This window comes from Cibotium barometz, chromosome 10, assembly GCF_041138505.1.
Source record: "Cibotium barometz isolate CiBa-2024 chromosome 10, ASM4113850v1, whole genome shotgun sequence".
Lineage (NCBI taxonomy): Eukaryota > Viridiplantae > Streptophyta > Polypodiopsida > Cyatheales > Cibotiaceae > Cibotium > Cibotium barometz.
In genome coordinates, this window is record NC_141055.1 from 26,107,814 (window position 1) to 26,130,562 (window position 22,749).

Consider the following 22,749-nt stretch of genomic DNA (forward strand, 5'->3'; position numbering starts at 1 on the left):
AAACTTTACCTCGTACCTTCCTTTCTTTATGTGCCAATATCTGCTCTGGAATCAGAACCTCATCAAGTTCCTCAACTTCCGGCTGAGCCTCATCTGATACATCCTCAGGCACATCCCCACGGAAAGGTCTAAGAAGACTCACGTGAAAAGCATTGTGAATTCTCCAGTGATCTGGTAACTTCAATCGATAGGTTACCTCACCAATCTTTTCCAAAACCTGAAAAGGCCCATAATATCGCATGCTCAACTTAGGGAATAAGCGCTCTTTACCCTTCATCTTCTTGAGTCTAGCCTTTTCAAAACGCAAAAGAACCCAATCACCCAATGCAAACTGTAAATCACGTCTGTGACGGTCTGCGGCTTTCTTTTGCTTCTGCTGAGTTTTTTGGAGGGCCAACTTAACTCTCCGATAAGCTTCATCCAAGCTCTCCACATACTGATCAGCCTCAAAGATCTTATCCTTTGTATGCAAAATGGGTGGAACCTTCTTTCCTCCTTCTACAATCTCAAAAGGCGCCTTGCCTGTCGAGCTATGTAAAGTGTTGTTATATGCAAACTCCACCAAAGGAAGATACTTTTCCCATTGTTGCTTGTGCTCTGACACATAACACTTGAGAAGATCCAACACTGTAGAGTTAGCCTCTTCTGACTGACCATCTGTCTGTGGATGAAATGACGATGAAAACTTGAGAGTTGTACCCATGTTGTCAAACAACCCTCTCCAGAACAAACTCGTCATCCGTGGATCACGGTCACTAATGATAGACATAGGCAAGCCATGATACTTGAAGATGTTCGCCATGAACAACTTCACCATATGATCCACTTTAATTGTCTTCCGCACGGGAATGAAATGTGCCTGCTTACTGAACCTGCATATGATAGTCCAGATGCCATCATTTCCCGTTTGTGTTCGTGGAAGATCAAAGACAAAATCCATGGCAATGCTCTCCCAAGGTCTATCCGGAATAGGTAAAGGCTGTAATAACCCTGATGTCTTCTGACGGTCAAACTTTACCTTCTGACATACGATGCATTGCCTCACAAAGGCATCAACATCTCTTCTCAAGGTTGGCCAATAAAAGAAAGTCTCCACTGCTTTGACTGTGGCGTCAATACCTCTATGACATGCATACGGTGGAGCATGACTTTCAATCATAACCTTGAGTCGCAATGGCCTGGTAACACACAGTCTGCCATGCATGAATAAAAACCCATCTCTGAGAGTATAGTGCTCATGCCGCTGACCCTCAGACATCTGATCATACAACCGTTCAAAGTCCTCATCATGGGCATACTGCTCTTTCATTTCATCAAGCTCATGATGATAAGCAAGTGAAACTGCAGAGACCTGTGGCTTGCGTGACAAAGCATCTGCCACTACATTCTTTTTGCCTTCCACATGCACAATCTGGAAGTGAAACATTGACAAAAAGTTTGTCCAACGCATATGCTTCTCTGAAAGCTTAGTCTGCGTGAGACAATAACGCAAGGTCTGATGATCTCTCTGTACAGTGAAATCAGCCCCAAGCAAGTAGTGTTTCCAAGTAGAAAGAGCGTGAATTACAGCCAACATCTCTTTCTCATACACCTGTAAATGCTTCTCAGCATCTTGCAAAACTCTACTCTCATAGGCTATCACATGTCCCTCTTGCATGAGAACTGCACCAATGCTACTTCCACATGCATCACACTGGACAACAAAAGCCTTTCGGATGTCCGGTAACACCAATACTCGGTCCGAAGTAAGTTTTTCTTTGAGCTTTTTGAATGCTGTAATTTCCCGATCAGCCCATCTAAACGGAGTTGCTTTCTTCGTCAAAGCATGAAGAGGCGAAGCAATTTCAGCAAAGTGCCGTATGTACCGCCTGTAATAGGAACACAATCCTAGAAAACTGCGTACATCATGCACGGTCCTCAAAGCTGGCCAATTAAGTATTGCTTCTACCTTTACTAGATCCATACGGACTCCATGACCAAACACAATATGCCCCAAGAAATGTATCTCTTGCAAAAAGAACTCACTCTTCTTGCCATTAACAACCAACCTATGGTTTCTGAGTTCTGCAAACACAATGGCCAAATGCCTTCTATGCTCTTCCTCAGTTCGTGAATGCACAATCATATCATCAAAGAATGTGCCCACAAACTCTCTCTGAGGCCTGAAAATCCTGTCCATCATTCTGTTAAATGTGGCAGGCGCATTTGTCAAACCAAAGGGCATAACCAAGAACTCATACAACCCAAACGTGGTTCGGAATGCTGTCTTATGCACATCCTCGGGTCTAATGCGTATCTGATGATACCCGCTTTTCAAGTCAATACGACTAAAAACTGAGCCCTGTAAGCGGTCCAATATGTCATCGATCCTCGGTATGGGGAATCGATTCTTGATGGTATTCTTGTTCAGCGCCCTGTAATCAATACACATGCGCCAAGAACCATCCTTCTTCTGCACTAAGAGCACAGGTGAGCAAAAGGGTGATGAGCTAGGCTGTATCAACCCTTTATTCAAAGGCTCCTGCACCTGACTCATAATCTCTTCCTGTTGGGCTGCACTAACACGGTACGGCGGTCTATTCGGTGGAGTACTACCAGGAATCAGATCTATGGCATGATCTTCTGGCCTCTCAGGAGGTAATTCTCCTGGCAATGACTCGGAAAAACAGTCTTGAAACCCACTTAAGAAATCAGCCCTGTCCTTATCTAACATTGACAAATTAGACTTAGACTCATCATCCTGTGCATCCTTTACATAAATCAAGTACGCGGAAAGATGCTTTTTCATTACTGATGAAATCGCCGAAGCGGATACAATAGGAACAGATTCCCCTTTGAGTTTTACATCCAATACATGCTCTTTCCCTCTATGAGTCAGAGTGATTGTCCTATTGTAAGTATCCACCACCGCATGTACCCTGTGGCACCATGGCATCCCCAACAAAACATCACAGCCATCCAAAGGCATGATGAAGAACTCCTCGCTGTCCACATAACCTTGCAAATGAAGCCGAAGCTTCCCAATGATAGGAGTAACGGGTTCTGCATACCCTGGACAAGCCATATTAGCCTCATGTAACGGCACCATCTCCTCTGCGCGAATCCCCAATCGGCCAGCCAAATCTGGTGAAATGAAGTTGGCTCTAGCACCTATGTCAAAGAAGATCAAAGCATTCTGATCTCTCACTTTGCCCCATGCCCTGCACAACTCTGTAGCTTCACCACCTAGCTGCTCCCCCACAAGATCAGGAACTAAGCCTGCAGAAGGCTTTGGTTTCTTTGGCTTGGGCTCTCCTTTATTGTCAGGGTCTTTTTGGGACTTTCTTTTGGGACAATTGAATGACATATGCCCCTCTTCAGTACAGTAAAAACACTTTTGAGCATCTCTCAAAGCCTGTCTTTCCTCAGAAGTCCTCTTGGGCATTGGCAACTTCTTATACTTTGTCTCTGAAGACCCTTTAGCATCACGAGAAGCATGCCCAAATGTTTCAGCTTTCTTGCCCAATTTCTTACTGCCTTTAAACCCAGATGAACCACCTGTGAGTAACGCATTAGCTGTCATAGCATTTTCAATCATCTGTGACATGTTCGTTACTCTTGTCTCTATACAATAATCTCGTACCTCTTTGGGCAGCCCACAATAATATTTCTCAACCTGCTCAGATAAAGGCACGGCACGATAAGAAGTCACTGGGAGTAGAGCTTCCCAAAACTTCTTGTTATAATCCTCCAAACTATCACACTTTGAAGCATCCAGCTTGTGCCATGCGGTCATAACATCCACCTCAAATGTAGATGTGAGCCATACGGAAGAGAAAACCTGTTTGAATTGGACCCATGTGGTGGGTGCTATGCCCTGCAAAAGAAGAGTAGACCACCACTGCAAAGCATTGCCCTTGAGAAAAGTGGCAGCTTTCCTCACCTTAGAGGACTCTGTGTAATTCCCACCAGAAAAAGCAGCATCAAACTGCTGTAAAAAGGTAAGTGCTTTCAATTTATCCTTGGCCCCACTGAATGTGTCAAACTTCACTGCAGCTCCCCCTTCCTTGTAATCCTTCGCCTTTCCCATAGGCGTTAGATTATCATATGGAAGTGGTTTCGTAAGATTGCTGCCCCCAACATTCATACCCATCATTGGGTCAACATTTCCCATTCCCACACCAGGCATACCATACATTCCAGCTATGTTTTCAAACATTCCATTATGCATACCTGGCTGCATACCACCAAACATATTGCCTTGCATCCCAGGTTGCATGCCTGCAAACACATTTCCTTGCATACCGGACTGCATACCACCATACATATTCCCTTGCATGCCAGGCTGAAAATTGGCTCCAAAAGGCCCATACATACCCATGCCTCCCTGAGGATAACCCCCAGTCATGGATTGGAACACCGAGCCACCACCAAAATAACCTGGATGCATATTCTGTTGAGGAATAGGTGGCTGTCCATAGAAGGAACTCTGAGAGTTTGCTCCATAAGCATGCTGCATATTCGGAAACTGGCCAAAAGATGGTTCCTGTGGGATGGCACCACTATGACCCTGTGGAAGATTCTTCGAACAAACCTTCTTCTTCTTTTTCTGGGGCTCTGTGCGGGGCTCTGTGCGAGATCTCATAAATTCAGCAAATCTCTCGCTCTGTGTGAGCTGCATAAAAGTATCCATAACACTAGCCAAGCGATCTTTGAACCGAGCATCATCATCCTCTTTACCATGTACATCTTCTGGCTGTGTTACATCCTCATAAGGCTCAACATCTGCAGCTTGTTCTCCTGCAAAAATATCCTCAGATACATCTCTCTCAGGAGAAGTCTCTTGCTCTTCTTCTTCATGATAGAAGTACTCATCCTCTGTATCAGACATGTTTGCTGAATTTTCAGCGATGGCTTTCTTCAAAGCAACCACGAGCTCACCCCCTTCAGAAAGTTGATGATTGGTCCCGGCAACGGAACCTTGAAACCGGCCTCTGATAGAAACCAGAGTGCGGTAGATTAGCAATCACCCGTCCACTTGTAGTCTAGATGTGAAAACAAAGCAGATTGGAGCTAGAGTGCCCAAATCTGAAAACATAGCGACACCTGTTGGCCCCAAAGCTTGGCGCCCCTTGCGGTATTTCTTTATTCAATTAATATAATATGAATGGCTGAGTACAACACACAGATCAGTCAAGAGTTTACACCTGTATATCCAATCTGACGGCCCACAAATCCTTCTTAGCACAGAGGATCTATGCACACAGATCTGTGTCTCCAAATAACACACTGTGCCTCCCTCTGATCAGCCAAGATCACTAAGCAGGCCAGCCATGGGCATACATCTGGCATAACTCAAGTGCATGATACATCATCTCAGCTCATACATACATATGCTGTCCAAACTCTGTCTCAACTCTTGTCAATCTGCCATACCCCTCCTCTCACAAGGGGCCAGATAACTCATATCTGCAACAGACATCAAGCAGCAGAAAGAGAGATAGATGAACGGAAACGAAGCTTACCAAGTTCAGCTCGTGAAACAGCACTGAAGGAAGCAACAGCACCAATCTGTACAAGCAGGCACTTGTATCCACAACCCTGCTTCACACATGCGCTTGTACTTGCCTGTACCCTCCTCCTGATGTTCACTCTTATGCTGTCGTTGAAAGTATAGATCTGAAAAACAGCACTGTACTTGATTGTACTTGACTGTACTTGCCTGTACTTGACGGTATGGTCTTTCTGCAGAGAATCAGAAGTAGCCGCCTGCTGGATTTTGCTACTGGTTGCCTGCGCCGTCCTGCTACAGTACTGTCCAGCACCTGTACTTGCCCTAGAACTGGCCGTACAGTGTACCTGCAGAAAGTACAGAGCTGTACTTGCAGTCGTACAGCACTGTACAGCCTGTATTCAGCAGTTGCAGGTGCCTGTATCAGTCCCACAGCCCTGCGCTTCTCTGTCCACAGTAATACCTGCAGTCCTACAGTACTGTACGGCTGTTGTACAGCCTTCTTCAACACACAGTTCACAGAAAAACAGCAGCTAAACCAGTCTTCAACAGCCGCCTAGAGCTTCCTCCTGCTTTTCCACGCTTGTGTGTCCCTTTTGCTCCACGACTCCCAAAAGGGAAGAGAGAGAGAGAGAAGAGAGATAAAACACTCCAAAAGTGGCCCTCTTCCCCAAAATAATCCCTAGGGCCCCAAACTTTAATAAGTCCCTAGGGCCACTAAGGCCTAGGGGCAAACTTTAATAAACATTAAAGTTTAATGTTTCTAGTTCCCCCCTTCACACCTAGGGATGTCCACACATCTTAAACTCTGCCCGGGCACCCCCCATGTGAATCATAAAATATTCTGACTATGCAACCACCATGCCCACACTTGTACTGTTCCATTTTCACAAGGCCATGACATAATCCGTGATCTTGGATAAGGGTCCAAACCCCTCTCTGAAGAGACAGTGGAACCTCCCTCAAATCTCATAATCGAATCTCAAAATATACGGTGCAACTGCATATGACGTGCTCCTTTGACTCCACCTCCTGCTGACACAGTGCATAACCTCTCCTCACGAGGTATCTGCATGGTTCTCCCTGTCTCTATCCTCAAGCGGTGTGAAGACAGCACGACTGGCTCACTGCAATCCGCATGGCATGTCACACGTATATGTCAAGATATTTGCCTCCCTCGAATCTCATAACCAAATCTCATAATATATGGTGCACCTGCATATGAAGTGCTCCTTTGACTCCACCTCCCGCTGGCACACAGTGCATATCCTGTCCTCACGAGGTATCTGCATGGTTCTCCCTATCTCTATCCTCATGCGGTGTGAAGACACCATGACTGGCTCACTGCTGCGATCCACATGGCATGTCACATGTATATGTCAAGATATTTGGCCCTCAGTATGAAACCATCCTCTGTAAGCCTCATGAAAGTATCAATGTAATACTGCTGTTTGTGTGACAGTGGCTCGTGTGTTGTGATCTAGGTATCCTGTATGTATAGTCCTATAAATCATATCTCATCACCAGGTTCCTGTCATCCTAAGAGAGCATGATGAATGGGGAATTCGAGTCATATTGGAGTGGGGGGAGGCAATCCATCCTGAGTCCCTGCCTCGTGATTCGTGAACCAGGTGCATACTCAGCTATAACATGACTCTTGCCCATCTGCTACTAGCTACTGGGAGGACTGTAGGGCGAGCCTCGGGAGTCTCCAGGGGGCCAGCCATGGCACCGCCTCTACTACCATGGATGCTGCAGCAAACTCTCCCAAGATAATATTATGTGGGACCAATGGTTTGTTGCGTATCATGCGGGAGAGCATCATGACCTGAGGCCTCTCTATCTTCAGCCATTGGGTGCTGCTGTAAGATCAGGTGCCCAAAAGGGTGCTCCATACATCAATGTCGGAGTGACAAAGGTGTCCAATACGTACATCTTGGTCCTCGGCTCTTGGAAATGGGCCTGGAAGCACTGTCTCTCCATGAGAGCAAGAGAAGCATACCCTCGTATCAGTCTAGCGGTCATAGGGCAGGTGAGATGCTCAGGAGGATTATCAGAGGAGATCTCCAATCCCATTGGAGTGAAGCAAGGATGCCCACTGTCTCCCACTCACTTTGGCCTCTGCATCGACGAGATTTCGGCCTTCATTGATAGAGGGGGAGGGGGCGTATCACTAGCAAGCATCCTTGTTTCCGTACTACTTTATGCTGATGACATTGTGCTTATTGCAGATTCTCCAGAGGCTCTCCAGAGGCATCTTGACACATTACAAGACCTTTGTGCACAGTGGGATCTCATAGTAAACCTTGGGGAAACCAAGGTTATGGTCTTCAACACATACCCTCTTTTCACATCTCGACTGAGTTTCACCTACATGGGCAGCCACTGGAGATTGCACACTCATGTGTAATTGGGAGTCACTTTTACAGGACCGGTCTTCTGGATGAGCCATGATGCAGAGCAAAGACCAACTCATATAACACCACAATCCCCCAGATCATGTCTGATGGTACCCCCAAATCCTGGAGTCTCTGCAGTAGTTTGGCTGGAGGCACTGTATCAAATGCTCTGCGGAAATCCACAAAGCAACAGTAAACCTGTCGGTGTCGTGCTATGGCTTCTTCTATGATGGCTTGGAGGGTGAAGATATGATCCAACGTGGAGAATGACCTGTGGAAGCCCGACTCCCTGGACCTCGCCAGCAACACGGACATCAACCCCAGCTTGAGGTGATCTTGGAGATGCACAGAGCCACCTTCGGCGGATCTGCAGAACCTTCTATAGGCTAACTCTATGCTTGATGGCCCCCTCCTCCTCCTGGGGGGTTAGCTCCATAGTTTGTATGATGATGATGGTCCCACTTTGTATCATATGGCTCAGATTTGACATTCCCAGCTCATAGCTCTAGGCTTTGTTTTCTTTTGTACCATGATGAGATTCCATGGACGCTATCGTATCACTTTTGGTCTCATAGACCCACTGGGTCTTTTGAAAACATTTCATGTAACTTTCTTTCTCTCGATGGAGTTTGTGGAATCACAGATCGCATGTTTCAGGTTATCACATACATAGATTGAGTCAACACTCTTGAGAGAGATTGCATCCCGAGGTTGGCATTTCACTCCTCCAGACAGCTTGCATATGAGGTGTAGTGTAGCCCTCAGTACTCTTGTATGATTTGTTAATTTGGTTCACATGGGATTCAGATGGACCATTTTCCCCCCTCCAAGCACACCTTGGACACCTCTCTTTCTATAGAGAGCATTTTTGACGGGTCATTGAGGATGGGTTCATTGAGCTACCTCCACCGGCGCACATCTCATGCCATGAGGATTGCCAATTGGCCAGTTGAGGGTATCTTCCGATCACCTTTGGATTGAGATGGGTGAGCAAGGGCATACCAGGGGAGGAGCGCTTATGAAGATTATGAACATTGGGGGAGGTAGAGACAGAGGAGCACCACCTGTCCAGATGCCCATCATATTTCGAGATACAGGAGAGATTCTACTGCCTCTCCAGAGAAAGAAAGAAAGTTATATTAACGTCCACGGGAGGCCGAATCCGACCTATGGGACAGATCAGGTACATCCATTTACATTCCACTCTGGGTATCGATGCCAAAGAGGCATAAAACTGAAAAAAAAATAACTCAAAATGAACTCTTAAGACTCTTAAGAGTTTAAGTTACAATGGGTTCTATTGCATCTAGTTCGAAATTGAGGTTCAAAATAAAAATAGCTATATTTCATCCATGGATGGATTTGCTCTTGAGGGGGGTGGGGTACGGAATTCTTTAATGATTGCTTGTCCTCCTCTGTATATTGCCCATTTTGGCCCTTGTCATGAGTGATGCATAACACAGATCAGAAACGCAATGGTCTTTTCTTGTTACCATCGGGAAACCTAGATAAGTCTTCAGGCCAAGACGCAGCCACTGCGTGGCACTGCTGAGACCGCCATCATTTGTGTCTTTGGTCCTCACCCGGTGATGAAAAGGCACCAATAGCATTCCGAGGGGACAGCCAGCTCTTGCAGCCCCTGCCGCGACCACAGCAGGAGAGTCCACCAGAGCCCAGACATGTACTGTCCACCCGCACACATGGTTTCATATATGACAGAGCACAGATTCTACCGAAAGCTAGATGCCCCTGAGCCTTGAGATGTGGACCCTCACACCACCAGCTCCAGATGATACATACTCTAGTGCCAGAGAGCGTCACCACCATGTGTGGTGGACATTGCATCCATGTATATTGTACCAGAGGTGTATAGAGGAGGATGACTCCTGACATGCGATGCTGGTTTCACTGGCCTCACTACCCACTGTACATGTAGGGCCTGCGTAGTGCATGCCCCAGTTTACCTTCGAGACTCTTTGTTTCCATGTTTATAATCTTGCATGGAACGTCTGTAACACTTTGGGTCTCATTGACCCATTGGATCTTTAGTAACTTCGATAACTTTTTCTTTCTTTCATACAAACAAAAAAAGGGTCACATATGGTGGAACCTGACACTTAAGATAAAGATAGTTTGAAAGTTCCAAACAGAAATTATGTGATAGCACAGGGACAAGTGTACATAGTATTGTTATATAAACTGAAAGATTTGAGAGCACACAAAGCTATTGGCTGTATTTGCATAGATTTTTAGACACATGGCAGTTACAGAAGAAGCTTCATCAGAAGCCTTACACACAAAGCAATGAGCTGCCCATAACATCATTCTTTCAACATAATCTAGTAAAGGTCAACAGTGTCTCTCACTGTGCTCAAGTAAAGATATTAGTCTATTGCGTCCTTCAGAGGGCATATGGTTATTTTTATTTAATTTGGTTCCCTTAGTCACTTGCAATCTTGAACTTGAGCAAGCCTCAATTTTAGTTAATTTTTGTTTATGTCAGCACACTTCCGTCTTGTTATTTTACCACATACATGCATTTACTCAAGAGTGGATTCATATATACATGCAGAACTCTTGCTCAAGATTAAGATGAGCAACATACTTGATACAAGCACGGCCAAGTTCTTTGAAACGTTGAAAGAGACGTGATGTTGGAGGACATCGAGGATAATCCCGTGAACGAAGAAACTCATCTTTCAATATTGATATAGCTGCTGTGAACCGGCGTGCAAGAACAGCATAATGACAACGCAAGACCTACAAGCATGCAGCACAGTTTACAGAAGAAATAATCTCAGCGAAAGCAATGAAACCCTTGTACAAGGGAGGGTTGACCAAATCACCTGTGTAAATTGAGGTCCAGCTAGTGCCAACTCAACAGCTAGATCTCCACAAATTGCAGGACCAGTGGCAAGTGTTTCAAGTAGACGAGGAGTAACTCGGAGGCTGTCAAACCTGTGAAATCATTTGCAAATGCGATGTCAGTAGGCATGCTAGCCCGTCTATGATGACCTAAGAAGCCACCATTTCTCATAAATGCACATGGAGAATTTCAAACTTAAAATAACCACCAATTGAACACATGATTAGCCCAAACTTGATCTGATCCACATGTGTATCATTTCTCTGCATGAAAACTCACATAAATGCACATGGAGAATTTCAAAATTAAAATAACCAGCAATTGAAAACATGATTAGCCCAAGCATGATCTAATCCACAAGCATATCCTTTTTCTGCATGAAAACTCACTTGAACATGGGAAAATAGTATTAATACAAGAAAAATATTTCTCGAGCTAGATCGGATGTTAACAGCCAGAATGGTCAATAATAGGATAACCTCGACCTGTAATGTTACCTTATGACTAGAAAACGCCACCCAAAACAAAACGGCTATTTGGTATGTCCACATAAAGATGAGTCAGGTAGCACATGTAGCTGATTAAGAAAGTGAAAACTTGATTTGGGCAGCTCATTCATGCTGATAGTGTTAGTTCCAATCAAGATTGCCTAGCTTCAAAAGGATTGCACGTATTGAGAAGCTTTCAACATCTTTTAGTGTTTTGCTGTAAAGGAGCTTTACCAGTGGTCTCACAACTCTGTTGCATTAAACACACATGTTCATGGTTTCTCTTAAACCATAGAAGTTTCGGTAGCTACACGATGCCTGGGTCGTTGCAGTGGAGGACCATGACTATTTCCAGCCATACCTCATTCATGAGCTCTTTTGCCAAAGAGTAATCTGCAGTATGTGTAGGGCATGAGATTTTTTCACGTTGAATGTGCCCTGCAATTATGGATTGCTCCTTAGACAGGAAGAGGTAAGTGTATGCACATCCAGGAGCCTACAATTCTAGCTATGTTTGCCACTTTAACAGTGGTCTCGCAACTCTGTAGCATTAAACACACATGTTCATGGTTTCACTCTTAAAACCATAGAAGTTTCGGTAGCTACAAGATGCTTGGGTCTCAACAAACAAGACATTGCAGTGGAGGACCATGACTATTCCAGCCATACCTCATCCTCAGCAGCCAGCCCATGCTTAGGGATGGTGGCGTCCCTGACCTAGATGTGAAGCATCCCAATCCTTATGCCTCTCTTGAGAAGATCCTGATGCAGACTACTTGCACGTGGGATATAGCTCACAGCATATTCTAGAAGAAAGGCTTTCTCCCATGTACTAGGGAGGCGCTCTCTGGGAACCGGAAGAAAATGACTTCTACGAAGTCGTCGGTTCCCTCAAACCAGTGGGAGAGAGAGTTCCCCCATGCTCCAACACGTCACACATCGTATCTTTTCTCCTGAGGACTTTCCTACTCTCGCCTCCCTGCAGGTGGCTACTTATGTGAGTCGCTCCAGCTAATTGAGAGGTGATGCATCAACATCAGCCACAAGGTTTGGTCGCACCTTTCAGACCATGAAGATTATCTCATGGAATATACAAAGGTTAGGTGGTATGTTTCCTCGAGCAGGAGACAGGTTGTGAGGGACCAACTCCACCCTGCAGTTACAGATAGCCCAATTGATATTCTGCTCATGCAGGAGAACTAATTAGATGACAGCCAATGCAATCGTTCAGGCAAACTTCTATCTGGTTACACTTTCTTGGCATGGTTTGTGCTGTTTGATGGGTTGGCTAAGGCTTTTAATGAAAGATGGAGGGTTGCCTTGCCTAAGGCTTTTAATGAAAGATGGAGGAGCAAGCTTTTAGCATGTCAATTATGAGGTATTGGAGTGCAGAACATGGAGAGGGAGAGGGGGCTTCAAGGGGGCACACATTCATGCCCCCTTTTCATGCCCATTAAGAACAAGGGTCACTAAGCCTTTTAATAAAATAAACTTTGACTTGATTGCATACTAAATATGATACAACCTCGGTTTAATGGCGCAGAAATGAGGTGGCAGTAAACTGATGCTGCGATTGTGGTGGCATGGGGAGGTCAACAAGAAACGAACTCAATGATGGCAACAGTGACAATTGTGGCATCCTTGATTTGGCCTGGATGGGGACAGGTGGCAGAGAAATGCCCACCCAGAGTGCATAGGCTATGTTATTGCTTGATCTCTTTATTGTTGAGGCCATGGGCCCCTATGTCAATCACGGTCCCTTGTTGCCTCCCCACTTTGATGCTCACAAGCTTCTTACCAATGTCGTGTCATAATATGTGGAACTTTAACTTAATCAGCTAATTGACGGGCTTTCAAATGTCTTAAAGTGTGATCCCTATTTAAAAATGCTAATCAACTTACTGCCCTTCCATTGTTTGAAACAACAGCCCTAATAATGGCAACAATTATTGCAATTTAGCTAGGCTTAGAGGGTATAAAGAATGACTTGAATGAGATCGAGGTAACACTTCTAGGCCTGCACAAGAGAGAGCCCACAAGCAAAGAAGTGCGAGTAAAATGGGCTCTTACATATTTGAAAGTGCTGACTAGCTTAATGAAACCTAATCAATATTTCTCTCAAAATGGGCTGACATAAAAGTCAGCACAGGCATGCCCTCACAACATGCCTGATCCGACGGCATATAAAACACTGACTGGGGAGTCCAAAGAACTCTACCCAGTGCTGAAAATCGGAGCCATCAAGGCGAGGAATCGAAATGACATAGGGGAGATTCTCTCACTAGGCTATGAGAACCCTGATGGAGGGGGGAGACCTGCCACCCTACCGACAGCAAAAGCTACCATCTGGGGAGTCTCCAAAACCTGTCTGAGGGTGTGGAGGTTGAGGTACTCTTTGGCAGGCCCCAGGAAGCAAACTGTCAACGGGAAACCTGACGCAGCCACCAGGGGATCAAAATCGGGCAAGAAGCCATGGTGCCATTGAGTAACGCACTCATGAGCATGATGTAACGTTATAATTCAAAGATGTGTTTCCAAGAGATAACATGGCTGCCAGTGAGGTGATAGCTCAAGTGGTGAAGGTGTTTGCCTAGGACCAAGAGGTCCTGGGTTCAAAACCCCCCTTGGTGCTTCCTCGGCGGCATCGCCTACGGGCAGATAGTTAAGTGCCTACGGGCGGTGGAAAATCAGTAACTACGAGCAAGAGGACGGGGGCCGAGTTTTGAGCTGACCAGATCAGTCCGTCAGGGGTGTCCTCTCGCCCCTTTCCTTTTTCTCTTCTTTGCGGAGGCTATGAGTATGTATTTGACGGCAGAAGAGGTTGGTTTGAGAGGACTGCAGCTCCCAGTCCGGGGGGAGGACCTGCTTGATGCTGAGTTTGCAGACGACACGGGCTTATTTTTGCATGGCCATGAGGCCAATCTTATTCGGGTTGAGCAGTCGCTCCAGGTTTTTAGTGCAGCTTCGGGAGCATTGATCAATTGGCGCAAGACAGTGGCCTTTTGGATCAGTAGTGCTCCCACTCCGGCATGGAGCCCGGACCCCGGTTTTAGATGGATTCCTCCAGGCACAGCAGTGCGGTATTTGGGATGCCAGATTGGCCTAGATTTGTCACCTGAGCAGCAGATTGCCCCGCTTCTTCTGAGCATTCGGAAGAAGCTATTGTATTGGAGTACAGCTCGACTATCCTTGGCTGGGAGGGTGGTGGCGGCAAATCAGGTGCTATTAGCGACCATGTGGTACATTACGTCTTGCTGGATTTTCTCGAGCTCTTGCATCAGCCAGGTACAGAGGCTGATCAGGAACTTTCTGTGGTCTGGGAAGGACGGTCAGCTAGCTCGGGCAAAGGTTGCATGGGCAGTTATTACACTTCCGCTGGCTCAGGGCGGTTTGGGCATTATAGATCCAGTGGATCAGAGTAGAGCCTTATTGGGGAAGCTTATTGTTCGGGGGTTGCTTCCAGGCGCTGAGCCTTGGAAAGAGCTCCTCTTGCAGCCACTGCAGGCTCGGGCGCCCCCAGCAGGGGGTACTTGGGCACCAGAGATTCGCTGGATCTTCATAGAGATGAGGAGGACAAGCCTCAGTAGAGGATGGGAGGACAGATTTGCTTTGAGTATCCTGAGAGCTTGGGAGCTGCTGAGACCGGGGCTCTCTCAGCGGCCTCCTTCTTGTGTTGAGGAGCGGGCCAGACAGCCGCTCATCTGGAGCCCAGCGGTTCGCACGGAGCAGGGTCATATGCTGGGTTCTCGGCCTCGTCTAGCCAGGGGACCTTCAGCGGCAGGCCCAGCTCGTAGTTTTGGAGACTGGCAGGCTTTCTGCAGTCTACCAGAGGAGATCCAGGTGGAGAGGCTGAGTCACTTCAGAGGGGGGTTGATTATGAGGGATGATATACAGGAGGCACTCACAGAGGAGTGGTTCACGCCTCTCGAGCCAGTGACCCCACGGTGGATGGGAGCCTTTACACAGTTGGAGATCCTGATTGCTGTCAGAGCTAGCACTGAGGATGGCAGATGCCTCTACTATGAGATTCAGGATGAGGGCAGACTCCAGAGAGTGGAGGTGGAGTCGCCTTTGGTTACAGAGTCCACCTTTCAGAGGATTCGGGTAGTGGCCGCCGCTTCTCGGAAGTGGCATATTGACCCCGACCCTGCTGATGTGCTCCCGGATTGGCGCATATGGGCATATGCAGCGCGCCCCTTGGCCCGGCTACAGTGGGACCCCGGGGAGTACGAGTGGCATGATCCTTATGCATCCCTTGAGGCCACAGAGATCACCTTTTTCTAGTATACTGTTCGGCTGGGGCGACATATTTTGACGGCGAGGAGGACGGGTTCTCCAGCGGCAGCGGGGCATTGGCGACTACAGGGACTCTCACAGGAGTTCCTGGAGGATTTCTGGGCTCGGCTCTGGGCTAGTCGGCAGGCCCGCAGGATCTCGGCTTTTCAGTGGTTGGTCGCCCACAGGGGCTCAGCAGTTGGCACTTGGCTTGTTTACAGCGGTCTTCCGGCGGCCTGCGTCCGATGCGGCCACCCTATGGAGACACAGAGACATTGCCTTTGGGACTGCCCTCAGGCACAGCAGATTTGGCTGCGAATGCTACGTATTCTGGCCCCCCTCTCTCCAGAGGGTATGTTCACGTGGGGTGCCGCTGCTTGGTCGACTTCGTCAAGGCCTGCTATGGGCTATGAGATGGAGCAGGGCAGTCAGGCCATCAGATTTATTAGGGGCCAGCCTCGCCTGGTTCCGGCACCGGATTTCTCGTCCGCCAGCTGGACACAGGAGAGGGATTTACGATGGGAGCTCCTCAGCAGCCTCACCATCTGGTTCACCTGGAGGGCCCGGTGCTTTACGGCCTTTGAGGGGAGATTGGAGCCACCAGCAGAGACTGTACGGGGGATTTGGCAGGAGTTGATCCACACCCTGCGAGGATAGTACGACCGCATCCGGGGAGACTCGGATGAGGCGATCTTACGGCGCCAGGCCTTTCACACCACTTGGCGCTGTGGCCCTTTCTACACCTTGCACACGGGATCCCCCCGTTGGCACTACAGGCCACCTGTTTGGCTCTTCCCCCCCCCTATTGTATGATTTAGCCGCTCAGTTCTTTGTACTGATGCTTGTATTTTGCAGCACCTAGGGAGAGTCTCCCGGGCTGCCATGAGACTCGGATGAGGCGATCTTACGGCGCCAGGCCTTTCACACCACTTGGCGCTGTGGCCCTTTCTACACCTTACACACGGGATCCCCCCGTTGGCACTACAGGCCACCTGTTTGGCTCCTCCCCCCCCCTATTGTATGATTTAGCCGCTCAGTTCTTTGTACTGATGCTTGTATTTTGCAGCACCTAGGGAGAGTCTCCCGGGCTGCCATGATGTATTCGCTGCTCTCTCTCTCTTAGGAGCAGGAGAGATCTTTTGTAGTCCTACGGGCGTTTTTATATAACTAATGAAAGGATCTTTTCTCGGATCTTGGGCCTAAGGCCAGTTGGGAAGAGATAACATTGCTTTATTAAGGGGAGATCAATCACGGATAATATATACTCAGTCTTCCTTGGGAAAGAGTTGGCTTAACATAGTGCTTTATGTTTCAGTTGGACTAGAAAAAAGCTTAGTCCTTTTTAAGCAGAATTCTTGCTAAGATGGGTTTTGGATTCTTAGTTTCAACCCTCATATAGGTGCTCTTTTTAAATGGTAACTCAAATCTCCTTCTAAATGGGTTACTTGTAGGAAAGTTTACACTCTATAGACCAGTAAGGCAGGGTTGTCCTTTGTCCCAATTGCTTTTTGATGTGGTTACACACCCCCCTTGTTCTGTCCTTGGAACTAGCTGCTGAGGTGGTAGCCAGATATGATTCAATGCTTTGCTAATGATTCAATCCTTTTTGTTCAGGCTAATCATTCGATCCTAGGTTAGAGGCTTGGATTGGAGAAGGCTGAGGGTGCTGATGTTGTAAAAGCCCAAAGGGGAAGTGGGTACACCAGTGAGGCCTGTCTCTATCAGTCACACCGTGCCCTGCTAAACCCAAACTTTGTTGCAAGTTCCTCCTTGGAGGCTTCTTGCTGTCTTCTGTGGTTTAACGCCTCCTGGCAGTACTGATCTCTGAGTTTACAGCTGGTTTGTGTCAGCATGCTTGTTCTCAAGGGAGTTACTCGAAATGTAAATGTACGTTCTTATGTTTTGAGGGGTTGCGTCCCTAGATGTTTGTATATATGGCCCAGAACCTTAGTGGCTAGCTGCTTACTCTGCCAGGATATTTTGGTGGAGGGTCATCATGGTGTGTAGACGTTCTTCTTTTTGATATATAAAACCATTTCTCTCAAAGGAAAAAAAAAAGACTTCAAGTCAGATCTACATCTCTCTCATTGGTCAGAAGAAATCGGTAGAAAATATAGATTTAGTATAGCTGGTACATGCTGACAAAATAGCTCACAAAGCAAGATCACATACTCTTTTCTGAGCAAATAAGAAAATCATGCTTTTAAAGTAGATCATGCAGGTCTTAACAAGGAAAGAAAAGAACATAATCTTTACACAAGTACACTTGCAACTTTATGAGATGCAACAAAATGGACAAGAATGATAAACAGATAGTGGATTACCCTACTTCATTGGTGGCCAAATGCAGGAATATCTCTAGCCACTCATCCCAGCGAGCTTGTACTACTGTTTATAAGATATCATGATACATGCATTGACACCTAACTCCATGTGTTTTGTAATTGAATCGGTTTCCTACCAACTTCTACTATTAATGCTTTTGCCTCTGCTGTAAAGACCTGACTTAGTAACAGCATCTGCTGCAAAGACCTGACTTAGTAAAAACATCTGCTTATGTATTCACAGTTTTGTATCTCTCTTTGCATGACAAGGCCAAAAAAAATTCATAAAGCGGTAGGGGTGGATACACTATGGGTGCTGTTATCTGTCCAAAAGATCAAGACAGTTATGCCCCTAAAACAACTCAGTTATGGCCTCAACATTAACAATCCCGTTGAGCCTCCTTTCAACCAACAAGCCATGGCATGCAAAAACATCAATCACAGGTGACAACTCTCTCCCAAAAGTTTAAAACTATAACAGGAACCAGTATGCAAATGTTTTACCACATCAAAATCATTGTCAAATTGCATGTTTGGTTGTAGATCCCTTATGCATTTGATTTCTATTTTACTGAGAGTGAATAGCACTTTAAAATGCCAGAAATACTCAGCATGTAGCTTGAACATACCTGGAGGTTAACTGGAAAATTAATTCTGCAAGCTCCAACTTTGGCTCAACAGTCTTCTGCATAGTGGCCCATCCTATCAAAAGTGGTTCGAGCAAACCTACAAGGCGTGTCCTAATCTCCACACCTTGCTTTTGCCTTGGATTTGAATCAGTCGGGCATGCCAAAAGCACCCGGTCATTTAAGAAACCTATTAGTGCTGCAGATACACAATCCCATATAAGAAAGGCATTTAAGTGAATATCTTCCATCATGGAAAATCAAGGTGACTGCCTTACCAGCATTTGGAGTGCCAACCGTCACAAGAGGTCGAGCAATTCCATCCCAACCCAAAACTGCCACTGTTGTTGCTGATGAGAAAACCAAGGCCGGACCAGCCCAAACCAGAGATCTGAAGTTCTGAGAGAGTTGAGGAGACCCACAAAATAAAAATATATTTCCTCAAGAAGCACTTTTGAAATAATAAGATATCATGGAAATCCCTGCTTCTGAATGTTACATTTTTTAGGATATTGGAGGAAATCCATTATCAGATCTCATGGAGCAACTGGCCAATACTTCCAACTTGGCAGAGAGAATCATGACCCTCAGACTTGTTAATACTCCTGCAACATGCCCGCTTGGCATCTCCTGCCAACAAACCTACAACACAAGAAGAAAGAATTTCGTTAAACATGAGAAGATTTAAAACACTTGAGGTCAAACCTTCTCATTTTACAGTGGCACTTCAAAGCAAGCATAATGCACTGCAGCACTAGTCTCCCACAGAGTTATCTCACCTGAAATAGGTGTGTTACTATCTTGCTTAGTAGATCATGATTTTAATCATAAGATTTGATCCTCCCTAGATCCCAATTTCTAATTACCTCTTGCCTTCCAAAAGCCAAGCCCTCTTTACCTTGGGTAGCCTAAGATGCTTGCACAAAAGCAAGCATCGAGAGAAGACCACGTGTGCTACCCAATACTGGATGTTGCAAACACAAAACACTTCAACACCCATGAGGACCTGGAAAAGGAAAATAAACAAGGGGAGCTAGAGTGCTCCTGCAAACATTACACAGACACCGATTGGCCCCAAAACGCAGTGGCGCCGTGCCCCTTGCGATATTTCTTTACTTGATCAAATTTGAGTACAAAGTAGAACTTGTCGAATCCTCCAGCAATAGGATCCCTTATAGTTTCACCCAGGACTTCCAAATAAGAACTCTCGTTATTACAGCACAGCATACCATTGAGAAGGAACACCTGTACAACACCTCCCTGCTTGAAAAGGTCTTCTCCATCTCTACCATGGATCCCTCAAACCCTTTCCCAAACAGCAGTAGGGCTGTACCAAACCATATGTCCTTCACTATAGTCACAGTTTGCATGTAACCTCGAGAAGACTACAACCTCTTCACATGAATCCAAAGACATGTTCATGTTTTCCACATGAAACCAAAGACCTGTATCCGATAAACCATAGGCCTGTTTCCTCGATACCAAAGTCCTGTTTCCTTTCTAAAACCAATGTCCTGTTTCCATGAGAAACCCACAGATACACCATCCAATCACGGTGCCAAAAACCAGGGTTGTTTTCCACAGCAATACCTTGTGCTTTTTCCATAACCCAGAGAGAGAAAGATAGAGGCCGTTTCAAGCAATCCCTGAATACACATAAGTTCAAGACGAAGAGGAACACATCTCTTCCATGAACATCATCCCGTGTATAGGTAGCTTGGTCTCTGTATCCAAATCTCTTCAACAAGGCCTACAATCCACGATGAGAGAGAGAAAGAGAAAAGCCTATCTCTAGTCTCCTTCATCACGTAGGTTTGGGGAATAAGGCCACCGCCACCTGTCCCCCATGGTTTGAAACAGCAGTACTGTCGTACAACAATAGCAGGAGCATCAATAGTAGCCCTGCTCGGCCGTACAATCCACACAAAGCCGCCACAACAATAGCCGAGAGCAGTAGTACTTCCTCCAACTACCCACGCGTACACACGAGCACCCACCGGCATACACACACCTGCGAGTGTGTGCCCACACAGATGGGGAAGAGGGCAAGCCCTTGATGTCTCCAAAATATAGCCCAAGGAGACCTTTAAAGTTTTCCGCCCTAGGAATCCTCCTCAGTCACACGTATCTCCATGTAGCGCCTGGATGCGAATCTTGCTCCGCCACACGTATCTATATGTAGCGCCTGGATGCGAATCGTGCTCAGCCAGTCCACGTACAACACTACAGCCCTGGGAGTTGCATGTGTTCTCTGGCGACTAGCCACCCACGGAGAGAAGTGCCGGACGCCACACGACACCACCTAAGGCCATCGCCCCGCCTGCACCTCCGCCTGAGGCCATCGCCCCGCCTGGCTGCTTCCACACATGCAGCCGCCACACGAGCACGTGGCCTTCTCCATGCTGCAAAAAGTCTCCCACCTGACTACTTCCACGACCACCAGCACCCGGTTGGCTCGATGCCGTGTGCCAACGACTCGTGTTCCAAGGAGATGCGCCACCCTTCGCTTTATAACCAGGATGATGCGATTCAGTTTGCTTTCTCCAAAACGCCAAAATTTTAATCATCAAAGGTTTTAAAACCTTATAAACTTTAATTCTTTTGTCCCCTTCACACTTGGGTTGCCCCACATGGGTTTCTTTTTCATATCCAAATGGATGGCATTCACACTATCCATCCCATGCCCGTTCCCATCTGCTTGTTGTCCAAAGAAAAACACAGGGTTGTAACATTGCGCCTTCACCTTGGGGCATTTCAGGCTGCTAAAGCCAAAGCAAAGACCATGGAGAGAGAGCTTGAATTCACACACAAAAGCTTGGAGAGAAAAAATGCTCATGCCATATCCACTGCATCAGTTTGCAGAGCAGGTAAGTAATGGCCTTCAAATTAAATCTTTTCAGCTTCTATTTTTACCTTGGGAGCCTAAGATGCTTGCACAAAAGCAAGCATCGAGAGAAGAACACGTGTGCTACCCAATGCTGGATGTTGCACGCTATGTTTTGTGTGAGTGCTTGGGTAGCATACTTCATGTAGTGTAGAGCATATTTGAAATGCTTAAATGAACATGAATTTGAAAGCATACTTGGAAGCAATGCTAGACTGATATCTGCAATCGATGAGCTTGAAGCTTGTTCTTATGTTCGATGGGGATTCAAAAGTACCTCGCAAATTAGAAAATTATAAATTCATTACCACATTTGAAAATGAGTTTTGTATCATGAATCAATTCGTAGGACTAATGGCCGCCTTTAACACTGAAGGTGTTTTGGGCCACTTTCGATATCGAAAGTGCTATTTGGGAAACGAGGGAAGGGCACGTTCTCCTATATTTATTAAATTTCGGAGAGGATTGTGCCAACTCCCCGTCATACTTTCTGTATGGTTTTTTTTTTAAACTTCACTCACATAAACGAGCATGAAAATCCTATGACTTGATGAATGATGTGTAACTGAGATTCAAATGTGGTAATGAATTTGGAATTATCTACCTTGAGATGTACTTTGAGATCTTTGTCGATGTCCATCGATTACTCACGTCGAATATAATCATAGGCTTGATGTTCATGCTCGTTCGAGCTCTATAAGATGTTCATAGAAACTTGAGAAAGACACATACAAAGAGGACGTGCTGCAAAAATGGTATGGGTTGCAGTGTCCATCTTCATTCAAGCGCTTAACATGTTTATACGTGAATTTAAGGACACACATTCTTTCAACGCACAGGTGCAAGAAATCAAGAGGATAAGGGTACCCAAGCATTCTAGTTTTGTTAGCTCCAATTTCCAAATCCAAGACATCCTCCAGCAACATAGAGAGGCTCCACCTCAAGTAGTGGACATTGACACCATGTATACTCTCATAGAGGAGGATGCCACATGATGAGCACCATTGGTCGTACCAATCTTCTCATTGTACATGCAAGACCCCAAACGTGCGCAAGTTTATCTTTCCTTTGGCACTTCTCATCTCATGATTATAATCTTCAATTGACACAAGGAGCTTATGTAACCTTTTTGGTCTCGAAGACCCATTGGGTGTAATTGCCACGAAAGGGGTTGAGCACAATCTTGTCACATACTGAAACTAAAAATACTATTAAACAAGATGAAATGGCACAAAATCAAACAAGATAGCAATGCTGAAATTTAAATGACATTGCAAATAGGGCCAGAAAGGGCCAACCCCCTTGTAATATGATTGTATTACCAAGAATTCCTCAAGCTACAAGCTTCATGGGCATCACATGCCAGATTTCCAATGACATTCATGCAATGAAAATA

At 46.1% G+C, this 22,749-nt stretch overlaps 1 protein-coding gene across 1 annotated transcript in view; it reads right to left on the minus strand.

Annotated features, from left to right (window-relative positions):
• LOC147634713 (Transducin/WD40 repeat-like superfamily protein) overlaps positions 1-22,749 on the minus strand; it is a 159,406-nt gene that overhangs the window by 30,618 nt on the left and 106,039 nt on the right. The window contains exons 17-21 of the mRNA XM_086803867.1: positions 18,983-19,111; positions 18,748-18,865; positions 18,473-18,668; positions 10,737-10,848; positions 10,496-10,650 (exon numbers count right to left, since the gene is read on the minus strand). Coding sequence (XP_086659993.1) covers positions 10,496-10,650; positions 10,737-10,848; positions 18,473-18,668; positions 18,748-18,865; positions 18,983-19,111 — 710 coding nt within the window. The remainder of the gene's footprint in view (positions 1-10,495; positions 10,651-10,736; positions 10,849-18,472; positions 18,669-18,747; positions 18,866-18,982; positions 19,112-22,749) is intronic.